We start from the raw sequence: 20,650 nt of genomic DNA on the forward strand, positions 1-20,650 counted from the left end.
AGGACAAAGAAAGTCTGGTGTTATTACAAGCATGGTTTTGACCTCATGGACCCCTTGCAAGGATCTCAGACGTCCTCAGGGGTCCCCAGTCCGTGCTGTGAAAAAGGCAGCTCCTGACCAAGGAAAGCCAAGCTCCATGGTTGTAGAGTAAGCTGGGGCAGGGGGGTGGGGGGTAGTGGTGTTGTGCAGGATGGGCATCAGCATGTTCTGGCTCCTTTCAATTCACACCACGTTTGTCCACAGGAGCTCCCTCACCGACCCCCCACCACCACCAGTTAGGTGACTCTAGAAAGGAATCCTGTGGTTATTTTAGAAGCCATCCATTTTGTATTGCACAAGCTTTTTTAATTAGAGATTTTTTTTTTTTTTCTAATGGGAAAACGCTGTAAACCTAAATGCATAGCAATAGTAGTGATTAAGGAAATTATGGTTTCTGAAGGCAAATACTCTGCAGCCATCAAAAAGAAAGTAAAAGGGGAAGATGTACTCAATATTAATATCCACAGAATTAATAAAGCAGAGAACAGGAAGTATAGAACAATGTGCATATTATGATCTTTTTACTGTGTTTTTGAAGGGGACTAATAACATGTATAACTGGGAAAAGACACAAGAAATTGCTCATAATAATTGGTTGTCTTTGAGAAGATATGGGAAGTTTTTAAAATTTTTAAACCTGCCAGCAATGAGTAACATATTGTGTGCAGTTGTGTTTGTCCTTAAAGAAAAGGAGGCAAGAGAGGTTTCCTGGCAGTAAGACCATGTTCCATTTCCGCCTTTTTCACTCTGTCCCCGGTGAGAACCCTCCGTCTTCCGCAGGTGCACCGGGCGCCCGCCGGTCCGCACTGCCTGCCCCGCGGAGCCCGCGCCCTCCCCTCTGGCCCCGCCCCGCCTTCGCCCATGCCCATTGGTCTGCCGTCGCGCCGCCGCGTCCAATCGCAGCGCTTAGCGCCAAATTCGAATCGTTGTTTTCATTTGAATCGGGAGGGCGCGGCGGCGGCTTTACGCGCGGAGCAGCTAACGCCGGGCACCTCCCGGACGCAGCGGGGCTGGGCTACCTGGTCGCCGGCGAAGGCGACGGCGGGGGGGGAGTGAGGACTGCGGCGGAGCTGGCCGCGGGCAGTCCCCGTCCCTGGAGCAAGGGGCGGGCGGTGGACGCAAGTGGGCGAGTCTCTGGCTTTTCCAGGTGAGGACTTGGTTGCATCTGGCAGAGCGGTGGACCCACTGGTGGCGGTGCGGGCAACTTGTCCTGGGTGAGCCACTGTCGGGGGACCTCGGGGGCCGGGGGCGGCCGGTGTGCCTGGGGGCCCGGGCCTTGGGGACCCCTGTGCTCTGCTGGAACCAGCGCCTGCAGCGCGACCAGGGCTCTGGCGAGGGGGTCTCGGTGGGAACACCCAGGAGCCTAGACCTTGATGGACTGCGTCCTGGCCGCGGGTCTTTGAGGGCACTGGGTATTGGGGGGCGCCCTGGGGTGCAAGCCGGGACCTGGCTGGGGCTCCCCAGGGGTCAAGTAAGGTGTAGGTCAAGGTGGCAGGAGCATGAAGAATTGTACATGTGAGCCCATTTGGTCACTTACAAGTGACTTCCAATCTCTTTGCTTTTAGAAAAACACCCCCCCCCCTCGTGTGTTTTGTTTTTGTTTTATTCAGTGGCATGTTCCTGCAGTAAGTTTGCTTCAGCAAACCTTCTGATGCCTGACCTTCCTATAAGGATTACACTCAACATCTTGCTTAGAAAATGGGTCCTACAGGACGCCTTGTTACCATCAAAAGAAGTGGGGTGGACGGCCCCCACTTTCCGCTGAGCCTCAGCACCTGCTTGTTTGGAAGGTGAGCCCTGCACAGGGGTGGACAATTTAGTTTAAAAGACATTAATATCCTAATCATAGATTAACAGACTGGAAATGCCCTAGGAGTGGTTCCTGCCCCCACATTTGCAGGGGACTTTCCTACCTATTGTCAATGTAACATAGTTGTTTATTAGGAAATCGATTTTTGAAAACAATGTTTATACAGTTAAGTATTGTTTTTAATCAAACACATTTTAAAATTGACTTGATAAAATCTTTCAATTGAGAAAAATGTAGATTATTCTCAAAACCTGATTCACTTCCGGCATTCTTTAGATGACCAGTATGTTCATCTGAAATCCCTCCAAACTTGGCTTGCCTTGGCTGTGGGGGGGACACTACTGAGCAAATGAGGGGAGGAGGCTCTGTATTTGGCTTGTTGGTTTTTTGGAAAAATGAAAATAGGAGAAGTCCTGCTAGTGTTTTGAGAACTTCTTTCTTTTTGCCGGCTTGTGTTGGTGGTAAATAACTATGGTCCCAGTATAACAGGTACACTGCTCCGCGTTTGTAACATGGGATTTCTTATAAAGTGATAGGTCACCCTCTCTGTGGAACCCTGTGAGGTGGGACCCCTGACCACCTTCTACCCATACCCCATCCTGTCCTACCCACCCCATCCTTACCATGTTCTACCTCACCTCAGACGTTCCGAGCTCTTGCTCATCTTGATGCTTTTGGCCAGTTTAAACTTTTATGACTGGAATGTTCTCTCTATCTTCCTATGTGAGTGCCTCCTTTCCAACTTTCAGATATCCGTTTAAGTGTTACCTAAAGAGAACCCTTAGGTGAACACTGCTCCGGTCTTTCCTAACACCATGCAGGGTGATGAGTCCCTGGTTGTGTCTCCCACTACTAAACTGTGTAAGGACAGGGACTGTCTGGTTCATAATGATGTACGCAGTGCCTGGTAGGGGTCTGGCGAGAGAGGTGATCAATAGCTGGCCTCTGTGTCTAGCGGATGCATGGGCTGAACGTAGTCATAAATAGCAGTGGTTCTCAGCCGTGGGTTCTTTTGCCCTGCAGGAGACATCTGGCAAGGTCTGGAGACATTTTTCTATGTCACAGTGTGGGAGGCTTAAACCAGCGGCATCAATGAAAGAGGTCAGGGATGCTGCTAAGGAGCCTACAATGTAGAGAACAGCCCCCACTGTAAAGACTGTCAATGGTGCTGAGGTTAAGAACCACTGATCCATAGGGATTCTAGTTAGCAATTTGCAGCCACACAAATTCTCAGATCTAATGAGATAATCTCTTTCTCTCTCTCTCTCTCTCGCTGTAATAGTCTGTTATCTAAAAATCAAATATTCTTCTTTAGTTTAAAGTGGCTGTTCACTTCCCATACCTTCTTTTCTCTTCAAAGGAAAAAGAATAAACATTTTGGTGTTAAATGTCAGTAATTCTCGTTATTCTACAGCAGTGATTAAATATCTTTTTATGTGGGGTTTTATCATTTATAACCCATTCAAAAGTGTTTGGTCATATGACATATGTAGGAAGAGATACTCTTTTTTTTTTTTTTTTTAATGGTTTTATTTGGGAAAAGTACTTACAAAAGGGCAGCTGCAGAATACAGAGACCTCTGCAACCATTACTTGTTTTTTCTTAAAGTGAAAGAATGGGTGGGATCCCAGGAGTCAGAGGGGTCCCTGGACAAATGAGCAGCATCTCCAAGTTATGTTAGGAACTAGAGCAACAAAACTCAAAGCTAAAATTTCCAGTCGCAAAATTCTTCTAACAACTACACTTCAGCTCGTCTCGTGGATTACCACCCACATCCCCCTTTAGAGAAAAAGTATGACTTACTCCTGCCAACCAATGACCCCACTACCAGAAACACCTCAGAACCTAAGTTCTGCATCACGTCTGGCTGCCTGCAAAGCTCGCGGATGGAATGAGCCAAACACCCACAAAAACAAACACAGAAACCCGACAACGAAACCTCAAACAAGGAGCAAGTTTTGTCCAAAAGTGCTTGGGCTGGAAAGGCTAGGAGACCATGAAACATAAAATACAACTGTGTATCTGAGCCCCGGTTAGTGTTAATATACGGGACAAGCAGATACTTTAAACCTCTGTGGCTGAGCCCATTTCTCTCTTTATATGGACAGACAGCTAGCACTGCTCTCTCCACAGCTACTGATGTGCTGCTTTGTCCTTTACAACCTATTTGCCACACTAAGCCGAAACCACTAAACCACATCTTTCCACGAAGGCCAAGGACACCGTACAACTATGCAGGGACAAGAAACTGAGCGCACACTGACACTCACAATCCAAGTCTATCAGCCCTTGGGAGTCCACTTCCAGCTCTGCAATTATTTTATACCACTGTATCTTTTATATGCGTTCTAGAAAGATAGTCCCAGCTCCGGAATAGTGTATTGAGAACAGAAAGGAGAGTATATAACTGTTCAAACTTACAGTAAAGGGAACCCCAGAGACCCAAGGAAACTTACTAAGGACCATTTGGATTAGTGTGCACGTGGGTTTGGAAATGCTCCCTAATGGTGCTTCCTTCTGATGTTCTTTGTGTGGAAAGTGAAGTTGAATCTAATAATGCTTATTTGTTGCTCGCATTCGTATTTTTAATAATAGACTTGTGAACCCGTCCATTAATACAGTGTAGTTTTAAAACAATGAAAAGCTCATGAGTAAATAGCATCGACTATGTGCCAGGCAAATGGCAGAAATGTATAATTCATTCATTGTTTGAACAACCCCGTGATGTAGGTGCTGATGTGATTGTCTTTTTATATGTGAAGAGACAGGTGTTAGTATAAAATATAGCACATGTAGTGATGATGAAACCTTGAAACATACATAACATTGCAAACAAACACACATAAACCTTTCTTTCTAGAAAAAAGGCACAGAGTATCAGAAATCGTTACAGTTCTCCAAACTGATAGGAAGTACTCCCTTATTTGGGTCTTAAAAGCATAGGTATTTCAGTAAAGGCAATCCAGTTTTGTATTCTAATATTTTCCTTATAATTGTTTTCAAGTACCCAAAGTCTTAAAGATTTAAAATAGTTGCTTATACAATACTTGTCAAAATGGTTTGCCGAATGCACAGGTCATCACATCGCCCAACTGATGACCACTTTCTGTCGTTTCATTTATGGATCAAACATTTGGTCAAATGCTATTTTATTTTGAAGCATTCATGGAATTTCTAGAAAAAATTGTGGCAGCCTAAAACTCTTCATTTCTTTCATCGAAGGGGTATCGAATGTGACATTCGGATCCAGCTCCCTGTCGTGTCAAAACAGCATTGCAAAATTGAGATCAGTGGGCAGGAGGTAAGTGGGTGTTGAAATCTGTTGTGTTTTGTTTTGTTTTGTTTTTTAACTGTTCATTTCACTTTTTACCCATTCATCAATTACCTATTTTCCCCTTTCTCCTACTTTGTAGGCAATGTTGTTTAATTTCAGTTCCACCAATCCGACACAAGTGAACGGATCCGTCATCGCGGACCCTGTACGGCTAAAGCACGGAGATGTGATCACTATTGTCGATCGTTCTTTCAGGTGGGTGAAAAGTAAAAACTAGTCATTCTCGACACTGATGCACCAAAACCAGCCTGGCAGACGTCTGTGACTTTTCTGTGCTGCGGATGACGTCAGAGCATTTGAGGCGGCCACTCTCACCCCTGGTTCTCAATCTGAGGTCACGAGGGTTTAGGTGGGATGACACATGGGGCTTGTGTGACTACATTCAAGGATCCGAGCGCATGGAGCTGGGCCAAAGAAGGGTGACCGGAGCCTCACGGGGTCTTATTTTTGTTGTGAGTGTGGTGAAGCCGCATGCATTTTTCAGTTTCTGTTTCATTTTAAAAAGACGCTCCTGGGGAATAGACACAAGACAAGATGTCCAGCTCAGCTTATCTTGACGTGAGCACCCGGGTGATCAGCATTTGTTATGGACTGAATTGTGTCCCTTCTAAAATTCATATAGTGAAGTTTTAACCCCCGGAAAGCCAGAATATGACTGTATTTGGAGACAGGGTCTTTAAAAAGGTGATTGAGTTAAAACGGGGCCATTAGGGTGGGTCCTAATCAATCTGACTGGTGTCCTTGTAAGAAGAGGAGATGAGGACACAGAAGAAGGGCAGCAGGTGCTCAGAGGGATGGCCACGTGAAGGCAGCAGGGGCGGCCCTGGCCAGCCCAGGACAGAGGCCTCAGGAGAAAACAGTCCTGCCAACATCTTGATCTCGGACTTCCAGCCTCCACAACTGTGAGGAAATACACTTCTGTGTGGAAGTCACCTGCGCATGGCATTTTGGATGGCAGCCCTAGCAAACTAATACACCACCCGAGCTGTAAACAGAATATTTCCAGAACCTTCTGAATAGTTCTTCTAATCACTGCTTCTTTCCCTCACCAAGTAAACCACCCGAGTGGCTTTTCTGATGACATAAAGTCTTTGGAGTTTTGCTACCTAAGCATGCATCTCTCACCGCTCTGGTTTTGTCTGTCTTTATTAATAAACTCCATAAATTTGAAACAATGAAGTATGTGCTTGTAGCTGAGTCCTGCTCCCATGCTTGTGAGAGCCAGAGCATGGACGTCCCAGTTTGTTCTTTCTCACTGCCTAAATATGTCATTGAAATAATATCCCAGTTATATACCCAATTATACACAATTTATTCATTCTGGACAGACGTTTGGGAAATTTCCAGGTTTTGAAGTGAGCCGAGGGCTTGCTTTATGACCAGATGTGGTTGATTTTTTACTAATCTCTCCTGTGTGTTCCAAAAACATGTGTGTTCTACAGCTCCCAGCGTTGGGGTGGAGGGGGGTGGGGAGCGTTCTGTCCACGACCATCCGTTAGATTCAAATCCCTGGCTCTAGAATCACAGTAACTTAGCCCTTGATTCTTACTCAGGTGCGTAGGCTGAAATCACACTGAGGATTCTTTTTTCCTTTCTGTTTGTTTAGCTCTTCTGTTTCTGCTGTCAATCTGTTGAGGCCATACTATGTATTGAAATTTAGAATTCTGTCCTGGTGGGTGAAGCTCTGTCGCTTATCTTTCTGAGATACTCTGTACCTTTCGTGATGCTTTTTTTTTTTTAATCAGTGATTGCATACTATCATATTTTCTGGCACATTGCTTTCAACTTTTCATAATCCTTAAGACTCAGATTGTCTCTTGGAACCAGCTGTTAGGTGCACTTTTCTTTACAATCGGTTTATCTTCTGGATAGTTCAATCCTTTTATCATTATAAAATATGCTTGGTCTTCGTGTGCAATTTTTATCTTGAAATCTCTCTTGTCTGATGTTAGCGTACGCCCCCTCCAGCTCTCTTCTGGTTGCTGTTGGCTTGTGTGTCCTCTCCCATCCTGCCACGTTCATCCTGTAGGCACCTTTGATTGTGCCTCGTGTCTCTTTTAGGCAGCTCACAGTAGGGTCACGTTGGTCATCCATGTTGTCCGATAAAACACCAACCTCATTACTGCCTCCATTCGCATTAAACACATATTTCCTATGGGTTCAACTGGTCATCTTTTTCACGGGGCTTGTGAATTTGCCTTCCTTTTTAAAGCGTATGCTTATTTATTTATTTATTTTTTTTAAAGATTTTATTTATTTGAGGGAGAGAATGATATAGAGAGAGCACATGAGAGGGGGGAGGGTCAGAGGGAGAAGCAGGCTCCCTGCAGAGCAGGGAGCCCGATGCAGGACTCGATCCCGGGACTCCAGGATCATGACCTGAGCTGAAGGCAGTCGCTTAACCAACTGAGCCACCCAGGCGCCCTAAAGGGTATGCTTATTGAATAGACTTCTAGATAGGAAGCATTTGATGTGGAGTGGAGACCAGAACTTCTTCCACCAAATGAGATGCTATTCAGATTGAGATTAATTGAGATAATTAAATACCTCCAACACAAGAATGGGGAAAGCGTTCTTAGGAAGAAGAACTTGACTGTGAACTCTGCGATCGGGAGAAATAAGTCCAGACACCCGGCTGTTTCGGATCAGGCCACCTCACGGAGGCCAAGTTCAGGATGCCCATAGCAGGTGGTTCTGTGAATTATGCCCAGGGTCTGGTAGAAGGACAGTGTTGTGTTGTTAAATCTGTCTACATCTTCAAGAATGTGCCAGTCTTTGTTCGGATACAGATGGGGAAGGCAGGACACAGGAGGTCACAGTGATCCTAAGTTACAGGTGGCTCTGGTGACCTTGCAGTAGGTAACATCACCAAGTGACTCAGGCCTCGGCTTCCTGGGTGAACTTTCAAGCCCTCAGATGATCTCCACGGATATAAACCGGTGCGAATCTGATCGGCTCTCGTAGGCAGGTTTTCACAGAGGTACTCAGATATTGTTGAAATCACACAGCTTATCAGCGTTCAGAAACTAATCTGGGTCCCCACCTCTGACAACAGTGTTGCCAAAGAAATTTGAGGCAACCTATCCAAGTTTTTAGTGTAAAATCTTTTCTAACTCTACCTTTATTTCCATGAATAAGGTGAATCTCTTGAATAAAACTTGACGTTTGTTCCTTGCTCCTTGGACATTAATGAGATAAGGAGGCTTTCCCATTAGTTACAGAGCTGGACTCTGAATGTGTGTCTGTCCTTCTGTGCACTTCAGGTATGAAAATGAAAGTCATCAGAATAGAAGCGAGTCAACGGAATTCACAGGACAAAAGCGCAAACAGGTGATGGGGGGGTGGATTATCCAACTGTGGACTCTGATTCTTCTGCACGATACTATGAAATCATTTATATGCACGTCAATGAATGATGTCTCACAAGCGAGGGTGACTTGACAGTAAGAGAGGGACAGGTACCTGAGATCTTAAACAAGTTGAACTTGGACATACTGAAATAATTTACAACTATGCTTTTTTTTTTTTCTCACAATGAGAGGACTAAGTCAGTCTTACACTTTGGCCCAAAGGCTTCTGGAGTATCTCACGATCTGATCTTCTTCTAAACCTTTGGTTAGGACAGCGCATCACATAGATTTAAAATCTGGGAACTAGATGAGTGGCTTGTGTTGTCTCCCAGTTATTGTGTTCCTCCATCTTTATGCATCTGAAATGGTCACATCAGAGCTGTGAGTCCCAGAGATGCTTCCTGACTTTGATGGAGAGATAACCCATGCCCCTGGGAGAGCGTTACTGCACTGTGTCTTGTGAGAGAATCTTACTACTTGTGTCCATCCAAACAATATGGCTTTATCGGAATGCAATTCTGGGCCCATCCTCAGAGATTCAGGAGGATGTGTCTCCTTTAGGAAGCTACCCAAGCTGGTCTCCTGTGACTAGGTTGCAATTCACTGGTTTAAAAAGTCATATTGTACCTACACCCGAAATTAGCTGGAAGCCCTTCAACTGAAGATCTCTGCTCCTGCTATGTGCTGCTTCCTCTTTAGAGGAATGACCTTAATGGTGACCTTGCCCCTCATTGGCTTTGGGGGAAAGCTAGATTTTGAGGTTCTCTACCCACTTTGTTGGCAGGTATTAGGGAACCAAGCAAAAGGCTGGACTTCGGGTTAGCAGTGGTTAGAAGACCTAGAAACTGTTTGTTGTCTGGATTGTGATAAAGTCAGTATTGAAACTGAATACTGAGAACGTGTTATAGCACTTTGACAGTGATTTTTATGCCTATGGAATATAATGGTACAAAAAATGGGCTTATATGCTTCCTTATATTTTGCACATAGTTTTAGATTTTAATTCATTTTTATTGTTTAGTCATAAGATCCTTGGCCAACTTCAAGTTTTGGAAATTAGAAACTGATCCCTCACTTGGCGAGTTAGAGAAGCAACGTGTCCGATACCAAGAAATCTGAAACTGATTGAAGAGAGAAGTTAAATTATTTGCCTTTGGATATATTTTGTGATTTTTTCCCCCATAATAATTCAGATGAGATACTTTTCCTCCTTTGAAGCAACATTGAACTTTTATACCTTACATCATTGTTATTCTGTGGTTGTTCCTCGCCCTCTAAAAAATCTTCTGACAGATTGTGAAGGCAGCAGTCGGGGGCCAGGTAGGAGGACTGGATCTGATTGCTGCGCTCGGAGGGCACGACGCCTGTGATGTGCTGGTTTCACTTTCACCTGAACATCCGGGCTTGGGTGCACCTGCCGACCTGAGCACCCGGGCTGAGTGGGGCCCCAGCTCATCCACAGGTCCTGCAGCCTCTTTCTGATAAAACTTAAGTATTAAGTCAATAATTCTGTGCCCTTGGTAGGTTCACAGATGCTGAGCATAGGTGATGTTTAATTTTAGCTTTGGTTCTTTCATATGGTGATGAGAAAGAAGTTTGAGGAAGTTAGAAAAACTCAACTGAGGTTCCATTTAAACAGTTTTGAGCTTCAAGTTTGTTTCTTATTCTATCATTATATTTTTTAAAATCAGCTAAGAAATACTTGTATTATGAGCACTTGCCCCTGAGTGTCTTTGGATCATTTCTCAAAGTCTCTAAAATTCCTGTAAGAACAGTTTGGTAAGGAAGAGCATCCATAGCAAGAATATTTTCATAAATATGACTGTTGGTATTTGAACAAGCACCTAAATAGCTGTCTTTATTTTGCCGATTTACAGGAATCTCTGCATAGGGTCTCAAGATCTGGCTTCTCTTCCGACCCTGGTTAGTAATTTTTTGGTTTTATTCTGGGATCCTGCAAGATCAGCTCTCTGTGTAGCATTAGGGCAAGGAAGAGACAACAAGAACACCAGCGTTCTACATCTAAGTTCACAAAGGTTAGGAGGTTGTGTTACTTAACACGAGAGATAGGCAGACCCCCGAGTTAACATTTCCTCAAGAGAGGTGTGGGGCACCATGCTTACTGGAGCGTCCAAGTATAAATAAACTGAACATGGTTGTCAGTTTAATTGAGTAGACTAATAGCAGGTGATCCCTCATATTGGTTATAGGAGGCTGCTGTGATTTATTTGTTTGCATCATAATTCAAGTATCAGAATACTTTTATTACGCATTTTGGCATTAAGTAATAGGCTAAGTGAAAAACTAGATTACAAGACAACTTGAAATGGTTGTAAAATTTGAATACTGCACGGTGTTAATCACTGAGAAAATCTTGAACTTTTTGTTTCTTATTTCATAACTCATTGCCAAGATGGGAAAGTTCAAGATTCCAATGCCCGTTCAAAACTCTGTGAAGAAAATATCTCAGGAAGTCCTCTGGGACACGTGAGGAATGGCAAAGCAGCCGGCACAGTCTCGGATGGCCCCAAAGATCACGCTGCTAGAAAAACAATTAATGCTCTTCGTTCCTCAGAACTTCCTAGAGAGAACTACAGAAATGCAATGGATCCTACAGCCGGGGATTTTAAGGAAGATTCCAGCATACCCTTAGTGAGTTGTCATGGAGAACTGAAGTCTTTCCCCTCTACATGGCATCCTGAGAACAGTGAAAACCATGAGTCTCCCTTTAGGAAGCTTTACGAGTCCATGAAAGAAGAGTTTGATGTGAAATCAGAAAAAGGAAATGTTCTACAGAGCGGTAAAAAATCGGGGTCACGGAGTCGTCGTGCATCAGAGAACGGATGTTCTGGTGGGTTACAAGACGGGACACAAGTCCTGGTCTCACTGAAATCCAGACCCAGGTCCGGTCGATTCACCCCAATGAAGGCCGACCCTGCTTTGGGAGAACAAGGAACTAGCCAGACTGAGGGCAGGAGAAAGGATGAGGAAGCTCTTCAGACTCCCAAGGAGACCATGGGTCCCAGCATCCCTCCTAAGGAGATGACAAGAACCAGGACCATGGTCCAACATTCCCCACACAATGCCTCACGAAAACGTCGGAGCGAAGACATGCATGTTCCCAGCGGAAGTGAGTCCGTGGATCTGGATCAAAGGGAAGGCTTCGGGACAGATTACAAAACATTTCCTCCTCGGAATTTCTTAACCAGAAATCAGACACCCACTAGAGTCGAAAATGCTGATAATTTTGGAGCTACACCAGAAAAATGCTTCTCCAAAAAGAAGGGGAGTGTTCCTACCAGTGTGGACATTCTTACCACAGAACTGGAAACTCAGAATCACACTGTTTTAGCTCCATTGCCCGTTCAAGTTGAAAGGAAGATTCAAAGCATTTCCGTGCACCAGCCTGAGAAAGTGGGCACCATAGCCGGGCCCTCGAGCTCTGGGTTCCCTGGTTGTAGTTCAGTTGACAGCAACAACTTTGGTGACTCCATCAGTAAGTTTACTTAACTGTGCATTTATTTTCCCCCGGAGGGCTCACACATATCTAGAAAGACTTCCAGATATGAAGTCATGAGACTTCCTTCCCTCAGCAGTGATGGCCCTGGTGTAGACGGTCTGTGAGGCACGGCGGTGTGCTCCTGACACAGCCATGTGCGCCGTCTGCTCTGACAGACCCGTCCTCCTGTCCCGGAGACTCGTAACCAGGGGCTCCAGAGGAAGCGCAGGTGGTCAGGGAGGTTCCTCTGGGAGCCAGGGATCGTGAGGGGCTCCAAAACCATGGTGGAGTCTCCTGTTCCCCCTACGAGAACATAGGAGGGAAGATACGCCCAATAAGCATAATGGCTTTTCACACAAGTTTTAATTCTGACCCATAAGGCCCTGTAGCCCATGAGTTTGCTCCCGTAAATGAAGTCCAGGGAAATCAATCCCTTGGAAATGTTTAAATATTAGAGGGCGTCTCTCAGGGATTTATACTCTTCTCAGGGTCTCCTACTAGCGGTTTTTTGGTTTTTGTTTTTTGTTTTCTTTATAAAACACTGGACTAACCCACGGGTTTATGCATCAGGTGCTGTTGTAGGTGTTTTTCAGACATTCACACTTTTACCCCTTTGTGCAGGCAGCGGGAGTCCCCAGGGGACAGGCATTCCTGTGATTTCCCTCTTGCAAATAGGGAAGCTGATGGCCTCAGGTGACACAGCGAGGGGCAGAGCCGTGACCTCTGGAGGAGGCATGGCACCTCCCGGGCGTCCGCCCGCACTTCTCGGGTCTCTGCGGATGTTCTGAAGTAGCAGGCTTACTGTCCGGGCTCTGATCTGCAGAGGGGCCCTTGGGCAAGGTGCGCGGCTCTCTGAAATGAGACCCGCACACATCCATCACAATGTCCCCATGAGTCTCCGAAAGGGGCACCACTTCGACAAGGGATTTCTGTTGCGTGCTGGTTCACAAGGATGTGAGGTAGGGTTGGGACTCATGAATTGCCGATTCGAACCACCTGGAGAAGTTGTCAGGTTCGTGACTTCTCACTAGGTAGGTCTGGGTGAGGCCCGAGCTCATATGTGGCTTTTGAAAAGGCCCTCCCGGGTCACTGCAGAAACTTCCATCTCTGTCATTGCCCTCCTCCCAGGTGGAAGCCACAGGTCCAGACCAATCCCTTTATCAAGCTCCGTCCACACAGGATTTTTCACCCTTTTGTAGAAAATCTTTGTCCTGTCCCTGGATCTTCCCTGAGCCCTTGAAGCAGCTCCAGCGTCCTCAGCAGGACAAAGGGATGAAATGCCGTGGTGTTAGGTTTCAGGGGACGGTACCAGTGGTTTGTCTTTAACAGTCTTCACAAGTGTAACGAGTCTATATAAGTGTATGTCTTTCATTCTCTCTCCACATTTGTATTCCTTATTTTAGATAAGATTGAGGGAACACCCCTAAAAAGAAGGCGGGTCTCCTTTGGTGGTCGTCTGAAGCCGGAGTTATTTGATGAGAACTTACCTCCTAATACACCTCTTAAGAGAGGAGAAACACCGAGAAGGTCTCTCGCCAGCCACACTCCACCTGTCCTGAAGAAAATCATCAAGGTATGTTGGGCAGCCTGTATCCTCATCCTTTCACACTCCCCACACCAGCACAATTACTATGAAGACCTTTTTCTTTCTAATAAAAAAGTAAAAATAAAAAAATCTAAAGGAGAGCTCCTTCACTGGGCTTCGAAGCACGATTCTAAGGGGCTGAATGCAGGCGAGTCCTCAGGGCTGCCTTCTGCAGGGTCGCCCTGCCAGCCAGACTCACAGGTGATCGCCGGGGGGTTCAGTAAAGACTAGCAATTAAAGGGACCTCTGGGTGGCTCTGTCGGTTAAGCGTCTGACTCTTGATTTCGGCTCAGGTTACAATCTCAGGGTCGTGAGATCGAGCCCCGCGTCCTGCTCCGTGCTCAACTGGGGCGTCTGCTGAAGATTCTCTCTCTCCCTCTGCCCCTCCACCCACTTGTGTGCTCTCTGGCTCTCTCATTCTCAAATAAATAAACAAAATCTTTAAAAAGACACACAAGCAATTACAAAGAATCTGGAGACATCATGACACATAACCCTAAGGGATTTTTTTTTTTCCTTTTAGGTGAAAAGGAAAATCTTGGGTGACAACACACCTATGATTTTGACCATCAGCTATTTAAAACTTTTAATCACCTACCCTAGGCTGTGTTGTCCACCTGATTTGAGGTCTCTAGAAAGTTATGGCCTCATGGCTCATCCTCGTCAGAGGGCCTGGGCAGGGCAGTCTTTAATTTCTTTTCAAACCGAAAGGAGTGTAAGGTATGCCGGGCTCCTTTTCCATTTTACACAGGCCCCCAGAAAGGAGCAGCCCTCCTTCTGTGTAGACCGAAGCTGGATTAGACACCTACAGATGGTGTTTTTCTCCAATTCAGATCAGAGCACGCTCACTTGTCACTCCTTGGGAGGTTCCTTCTGCCTTTCTACCCAAAATACCCCAATTAACACTTGTTCACTCTTTTTTTCCCTTTTTTTTTTTTTCTTAAATGAGGGGGACAGACTCCTATTTCTACCTAATACTTGACAGACAGTGGTTGAAATGTTTTGGTGCTTCAAGATTTAAACAGCTAAACTCCCTAATGGGGGGATACTTGGGTGGCTCAGTTGGTTAAGCATGTGCCTTCTGTTCAGGTTATGATCTCAGGGTCCTGGGATTGAGCCCCTTATTGGGCTCCCTGCTCAGCGGGGAGCCTGCTTCTCCCTCTCCCTCTGCTGCTCCCCTGCTTATGTGCTCTCTCTCTCTGACAAGTAAATAAACAAAATCTTTAAAAAAACAATTCTTAATTGGGTAGGGTTTTAAATTCACTACAGAGCTGTTATATTTGTGGTAAGTTTTCTTACGAACATTTAAATATCGTCAGGAATACCCTCAACCACCAAGAAAAGAAGATTCTTCAGAAATCCGTTTGGAAGTGACTGCACAAGACCAGTGTAAAGGATCTCCAGCTCGGAATCTGACGCAAACTTCTCCAGTTGCAAATGACACCCACCGCAGGTCATGCAAGGTGTCCTCAGTCTCCAGTGGCACCAAATCTCATCACACAGACATTCCCAAGAGGGGAGGGAGGAAGAGCGGCACCTTGCCTTCAAAGAGAACTTCCATCGATCGAAGCCAACATGAGATCTTGCAGAGGATTTATTCCAAAAGAAGGAGTGGTGCTTCTGAAGCCAATTTAATCGGTGAGTGTTGTGTTGGCAGATAATGTCGTCAGGTTCATTTTCTCACGAATACAAGTTTGGAAACGTTTCAACACCTTCTCCTTCTGACAGTGGCAAAATCGTGGGCAGATGTCGTAAAACTCGGAGCCAAACAAACACAAGCTAAAGTGGTTAAACACGGCCCCCAAAGGCAGTTGAGCAAAAGGCAGAGGAGAATGAACACTCCAAAGGTAGGAGTTGCCCTTTGAGCCCATTCTCTTCTGTATGATTCTGTGGACTGTGCATTTACTCTTTGACATTTTGTTCATCTTGTTATATTTTTTTCCAGAAGCCTGTTAGCGATGTTCACAATCAATTTAGCACAGGCCATGCCAATTCTCCTTGTACCATTATAATAGGGAAAGCTCACATTGAGAAAGTAAACGTGCCCGCTCGGCCCTACAGAATGCTCAACAGCTTTGTATTCAACAAAAAAATGGACTTTAATGAAGATCTTTCAGGTAAAAACCTAGCTTGGGTCTTATAAACGATAGCCTTCTGATCCTCCTTCATGGGAGGACGTGGATGGGGGTGCTATAGTTGTATCTACTGTGAATGGGTTTTAGGAGGATAAACATTTTAGTCGACTTCCGGGGTGGTGATGGTTCAAGGAAGAGAAGGCTGGATTGGAGACCAAGAACAAGTCCCCGATAATAAGGGGGATCATGAGTCCTGCAGGAAGCAGGTAGGAATGGAAAATGCACAACTTTACCTTGGATTGCAGCACGGGTATGGAGACCTGGAAGCTTCTTTATGCTGAAGGGAGCAGGCTTGCCCTTAAAGTTGCCCCTTCCCTGCATCCCTACTCATCGATGTCCGCAAAGTTAGAGCCATTGGTTTGAGCAATGTTTCGCTGCTTCACGCTTTTCTTCGCTTGCATGAAACTTAACTGTCTTAAAACAAAGGCCTGTAAGAAGGTTTCCCTCAAGCGTCAGTAGCTGAGCCAGTGTTTCCATTAGCAAGAGTGGGATGTGACTTCCTTGTGGTTGCCCTAGGTTAGAACCAAGGCAAGAGCCCAGGGTTGGGATTTCATGCCACGCAGTTTGACCACTGGTTTCTGCCTCGAGCATTTCTGGAGGGAGATGAGACCTGATTCCATCTCCCATTAGATGGATTCTTGTTCTTATTTCCTGGCATATTTTAAGATGCGTTAGTTGTACCGCTCTGTAGAACCCAAATAAGGTACACTGTGATTACAGTCATAGTTGGATCAATACATTCAGCTTTTTAAAAAACAAACCACAAAAATGCAGAACCTTTGTAGCCAGTTTTGATAGCATGCTCAATGAGAAAAAAGTTTCGGGTATATGCCACCCAATAGGCAGACATATGCACATACGTGTATCCTTGTAAATTGTGTATGAGTGTAACTAACATCGATGTTATGAAGCATTAAAAACCAATTCTCAAAAATATTTTTTTAAGATAAAATTAATAGATATTTATATACTCAGTACCCAGGACAGTGGATTTCCCCAAACTTCCTTCAACACAACTTCCTAGAAAGTCAAACAACTTCCACCCCTTGGTGTGAGTAACTTTCATGACAAAACATCAATCTGTGCAGAAAACTGGATCCTGGGTATTTTAAGGAAGGCCTGAACACGGGCAGAGGGATGAGATTTTTAAGTGAACTGGCTGATTCGAGGGCCCTCAGAACAGGCTTTACAAACAGATGCCAGACAGAGCATTTTGATCCATTGATGGCGGAATGAGAAAAGAGGACATGTGAGTGAGTGTTTCAGAAAGATAAAACTTCTATCTAAAGAACTATATGGTTCTTTTCTTCTCTTGTGTCAATACTACTTTTTGGTGTTAAAATGAAAACATAGTGATATTATCACTTGACAATACTATTAATGGGCAGCCCAATGGACAGTCATTTTTTAAAAATTGGGCACATTTTATTTGTACATAAAACCCAGGTCTACATAAGTTAGGATTTTTCAAGGAAGCATGAGGACACTGGGTTTCCAGATGTCTGGAGGGGAGGCACGGGGGGGTCAGCCTCTCTCCCGGCCAGTGCTCAGGATCAGGGCAATGGTCCAAGACCGAGAGGTCAACTGCCTTCATTAGATTTTCTCACCAAGAGGAAAGGCAAAGAAGAGATACAATTCCAGCTTATCACTGCTCTCCAACAAAATGAGTTCATTATTAATACATGACCCTGTCTCTCAAGAATTCTGGGGAGGGATTCCTTGTTCTCTCTCTGCCACTTCCTCTGGTATATCTGAGGACTGGCATGCCTGTTGGCACGTAGGAGCAATATGCTAATTGCTTTTCCAATATTCTCACATCACAGGGTTAACTGAAATGTTCAAGACTCCGGCGAAAGTGAAGCCACAAATAATGAGCCCATGTCCCAACGCTTTTTCAAATTCAGAGGATTTCCTCGGAAAAAAGTTTCAAGTACCTAATTCAGGAGAAAAACCTCTGCTGTGCACTTCAGAAAATTTTGGTTGGTTTACTGTTTTCTTTTGTTTTTTTCCTGCACTTTGATGTTTTTACTAGTTATTGTAGATGGTATTATTATTTTTTAAACAGATGCTGTATTATTTCTCTACAATAGATACTCCCGAAAAAATACCATTTGCAGCTTCTCTGTTCTGTCATGTTTAGCGGAAATTCCTTTTAGCAGTTGAACTAACATTGGTATTTAGCGAGTGGCATAAAAAGGAATAATTGTAATAATAACATTTTTTAATAATGGTAATTAATAATTGTATTAATAATTTTAATACAGTAGTTTAATAATTGCAAACTACCTGTGTACACTTCTGCCTTTTTTATTTAAAGAGGTTGACCAGCAGAGAAGTGGCATGATCTCTCATCATAGTTAGGTAAATTTCTCAAACTCAAAATAACTGTAAATAATCAAAGAGAAAGATAATGTGCGCACTGTGCGATTATCGCTGCTGATGTTCTGGATGGTCTGTGCTGTAGCGTGAGCCCCAGATGGGAGAAATGAGTCTGTCTTGTTCTCTCTCTGAGTGCTGGTTACCCCTGTCCTAGAGGGAACAGTTTTCACTCACAGTGTCTCCTCTGCTGAGCAGCAGGTGTTTCCTGTGGGGTACAGACCCCACGCATACTGAGCATAAGCCATGTTACGGTGTGGATGGTTCAACAGCAGAAACAGCTGTTTGCTTCTCATGCTTGAAGAAAATGTCCGTGTTCAGGTGCCTGAGACACGGTGCGACGGCCTTCAGGAGACCCTTCTTAAGGAATTTTTTTTTCTTTTATCTGATCCCTGTAGATCCGAATCACCACCTCAGTATGACTCCACTGTCTGTCACCAGATAACATTATTCCTAAGTGTGTGTGGTTCATACTTAAGAAAGATGTACGGCCACATAAGTAGCCAGCTTCATAAGCTTAGCTGGCTGGCTAGGGGGCTGAATTATTGACTCTTCCGCAGTACTTCATAAAGGTAAAATACCAAATTGGCACAACGCAGGGAAGAGAATCTTTCTCTCATGTGTGTTTTTGTTTCCTGTAGGAGAGAATGAATTCCCCGTGACTCAGAATGCTCCACAAGAGCCATCCGATCAAAGTCCTGCCAGCCCTGCCCTCAGACGACCAGCTATTAGAGTAAATGCAAACATCGAGAAAACTCCAGGATCGGAGGCAGAGCTTCCGAAGGCGGCGTTAAGCGCAAACAGGTTCCGAAGGTCCTCAGAGCTCAGAAATACACAGATGCCAGGTCCAGGGCACAGGGACGAAGAAGCAAACACAGACCCTGCTGAGAACACTTCAGGGCGACATCTGAGGAAAACTCCACAGCGAGGACAGAAACCTGAGGGAGCGACAGAGGAACGGGAGAGCTGTTTTGTAGCATGTGAGAAAGCTATCAAATCAGAAGACAGTTCTGAAAACATGGTAGCTGTGAGGAGATCAAGAAGATATTCAGAGCAAAAATGGGAACCAATAGCAGATCTGAGCACCCTCAAGAGACAGCAGGACACAGAACCCAAGGAAGATCTGGGGGGCATCCAAGGTCTCCCCCAAGCCCCCACTCAAGCCCAGGAACCAATGGATGTGGGAAACAAAACTGCAGAAAAGTGCCAGAAATCTTTAAAGCCAGAACTAGTTGGCATGCCAAACAGGATGAATGTACAACTCAAGACCTCTCCCCAGAAAGCGGACCTAGACGAAGAGCCCTCAACTCTCAGGAAGTCCACCCGAATGTCGGGGGGAAGCATCCCCTCACATGGAGAACCAGGAGAAGGTGATGAAGACATCATATTGTTGAACAGAACTCCAAAGCAGACACTGGACTCTGCAGAAAATGTAACCGGAAGCAAGAGGCAGTCAGGAACGCCCAAGAGAAATGCCCAATCCTTAGAAGACCTGGCTGGCCTCAGAGAGCTCTTCCAAACACCAAACCACACAAATAAACCAAGGACTGATGGCAAAACCACCAAATTCCCCTGCAAATCTCCACTAGTGGAACGAGTCAATACACCAACAAGTAGAAAGAGGCAGCTTGAGACCCCTCTCCAGAAAGTGGACATAGAGGAAGAGCCATCAGCTCTCAGGAAGCCCGCACAAACACCAAGGAAAACCATGCTCTCATACAGAGAACCAGGCGGTGGTGATGAAGACATCAAATTGTTCAAGGAAACTCCAAAGCAGACACTGGACTCTGCAGAAAAGGTAACTAGAAGCAAGAGGCAGCCAAGAACACCCAAGAAAATGGTCCATTCCCTAGAAGACCTGGCTGGCCTCAGAGAGCTCTTCCAAACCCCAGAGCATACTCAGGACCCAGTGACTGATGACAAAACCACCAAATTCCCCTGCAAATCTCCACTAGCAGATCCAGTCAACACACCAACAAGTAAAAGAAGGCAGCTCAAGACCCCTGGCCAGAAAGGGGACCTAGAGAAAGAGCCCTCAACTCTCAGGAAACCCACCCAAATGGAGGGGGAAAACGTGCCTTTATACAGAGAACCAGGAGGCAGTGATGAAGACATCAGAATGTTTAACAAAACTCCAAAGCAGACACTGGACTCTGCAGAAAATGTAACTGGAAGCAAGAGGCGGTCAAGAACACCTAAGAAAAATGTCCTGTCCTTAGAAGACCTGGCTGGCCTCAGAGAGCTCTTCCAAACACCAAACCACACAGATAAACCGATGGCTGATGACAAAACCACCAAAGTCCCTTGCAAATCTCCACTAGCGGAACCAGTCAACACACCAACAAGTAGAAAGAGGCAGCTCAAGACCCCTCTCCAGAAAGTGGACCTAGAGAAAGATCTCAGGAAGCCCATTCAAACTCCAGGGGAAAGCACACACTCACACAGAGAACCAGGAGGTGGTGATGAAGACATCAAATTGTTCAAGGAAACCCCAAAGCAGAAACTGAACCCTGCAGAAAATG

The 20,650-nt window shown here is 45.2% G+C and overlaps 1 protein-coding gene across 1 annotated transcript; it reads left to right on the plus strand.

Moving 5' to 3' along the window:
* Positions 1-1,000: 1,000 nt before the first annotated feature.
* On the plus strand, positions 1,001-20,646 carry LOC115938963 (proliferation marker protein Ki-67-like; the record flags this gene model as incomplete). Its single annotated transcript, XM_081823032.1, has 12 exons — positions 1,001-1,253; positions 1,650-1,829; positions 5,072-5,150; positions 5,263-5,378; positions 8,447-8,513; positions 10,411-10,456; positions 13,436-13,605; positions 14,937-15,255; positions 15,346-15,464; positions 15,563-15,734; positions 17,576-17,731; positions 18,770-20,646. Coding segments are annotated over exons 2-12 (3,213 nt in total), but the record flags the coding sequence as incomplete, so codon positions are not given.
* Positions 20,647-20,650: the final 4 nt, after the last annotated feature.

Source organism: Leptonychotes weddellii, chromosome 6 (assembly GCF_054177405.1).
Source record: "Leptonychotes weddellii isolate Sample4059 chromosome 6, ASM5417740v2, whole genome shotgun sequence".
In the NCBI taxonomy this organism is placed as follows: Eukaryota; Metazoa; Chordata; class Mammalia; order Carnivora; family Phocidae; genus Leptonychotes; species Leptonychotes weddellii.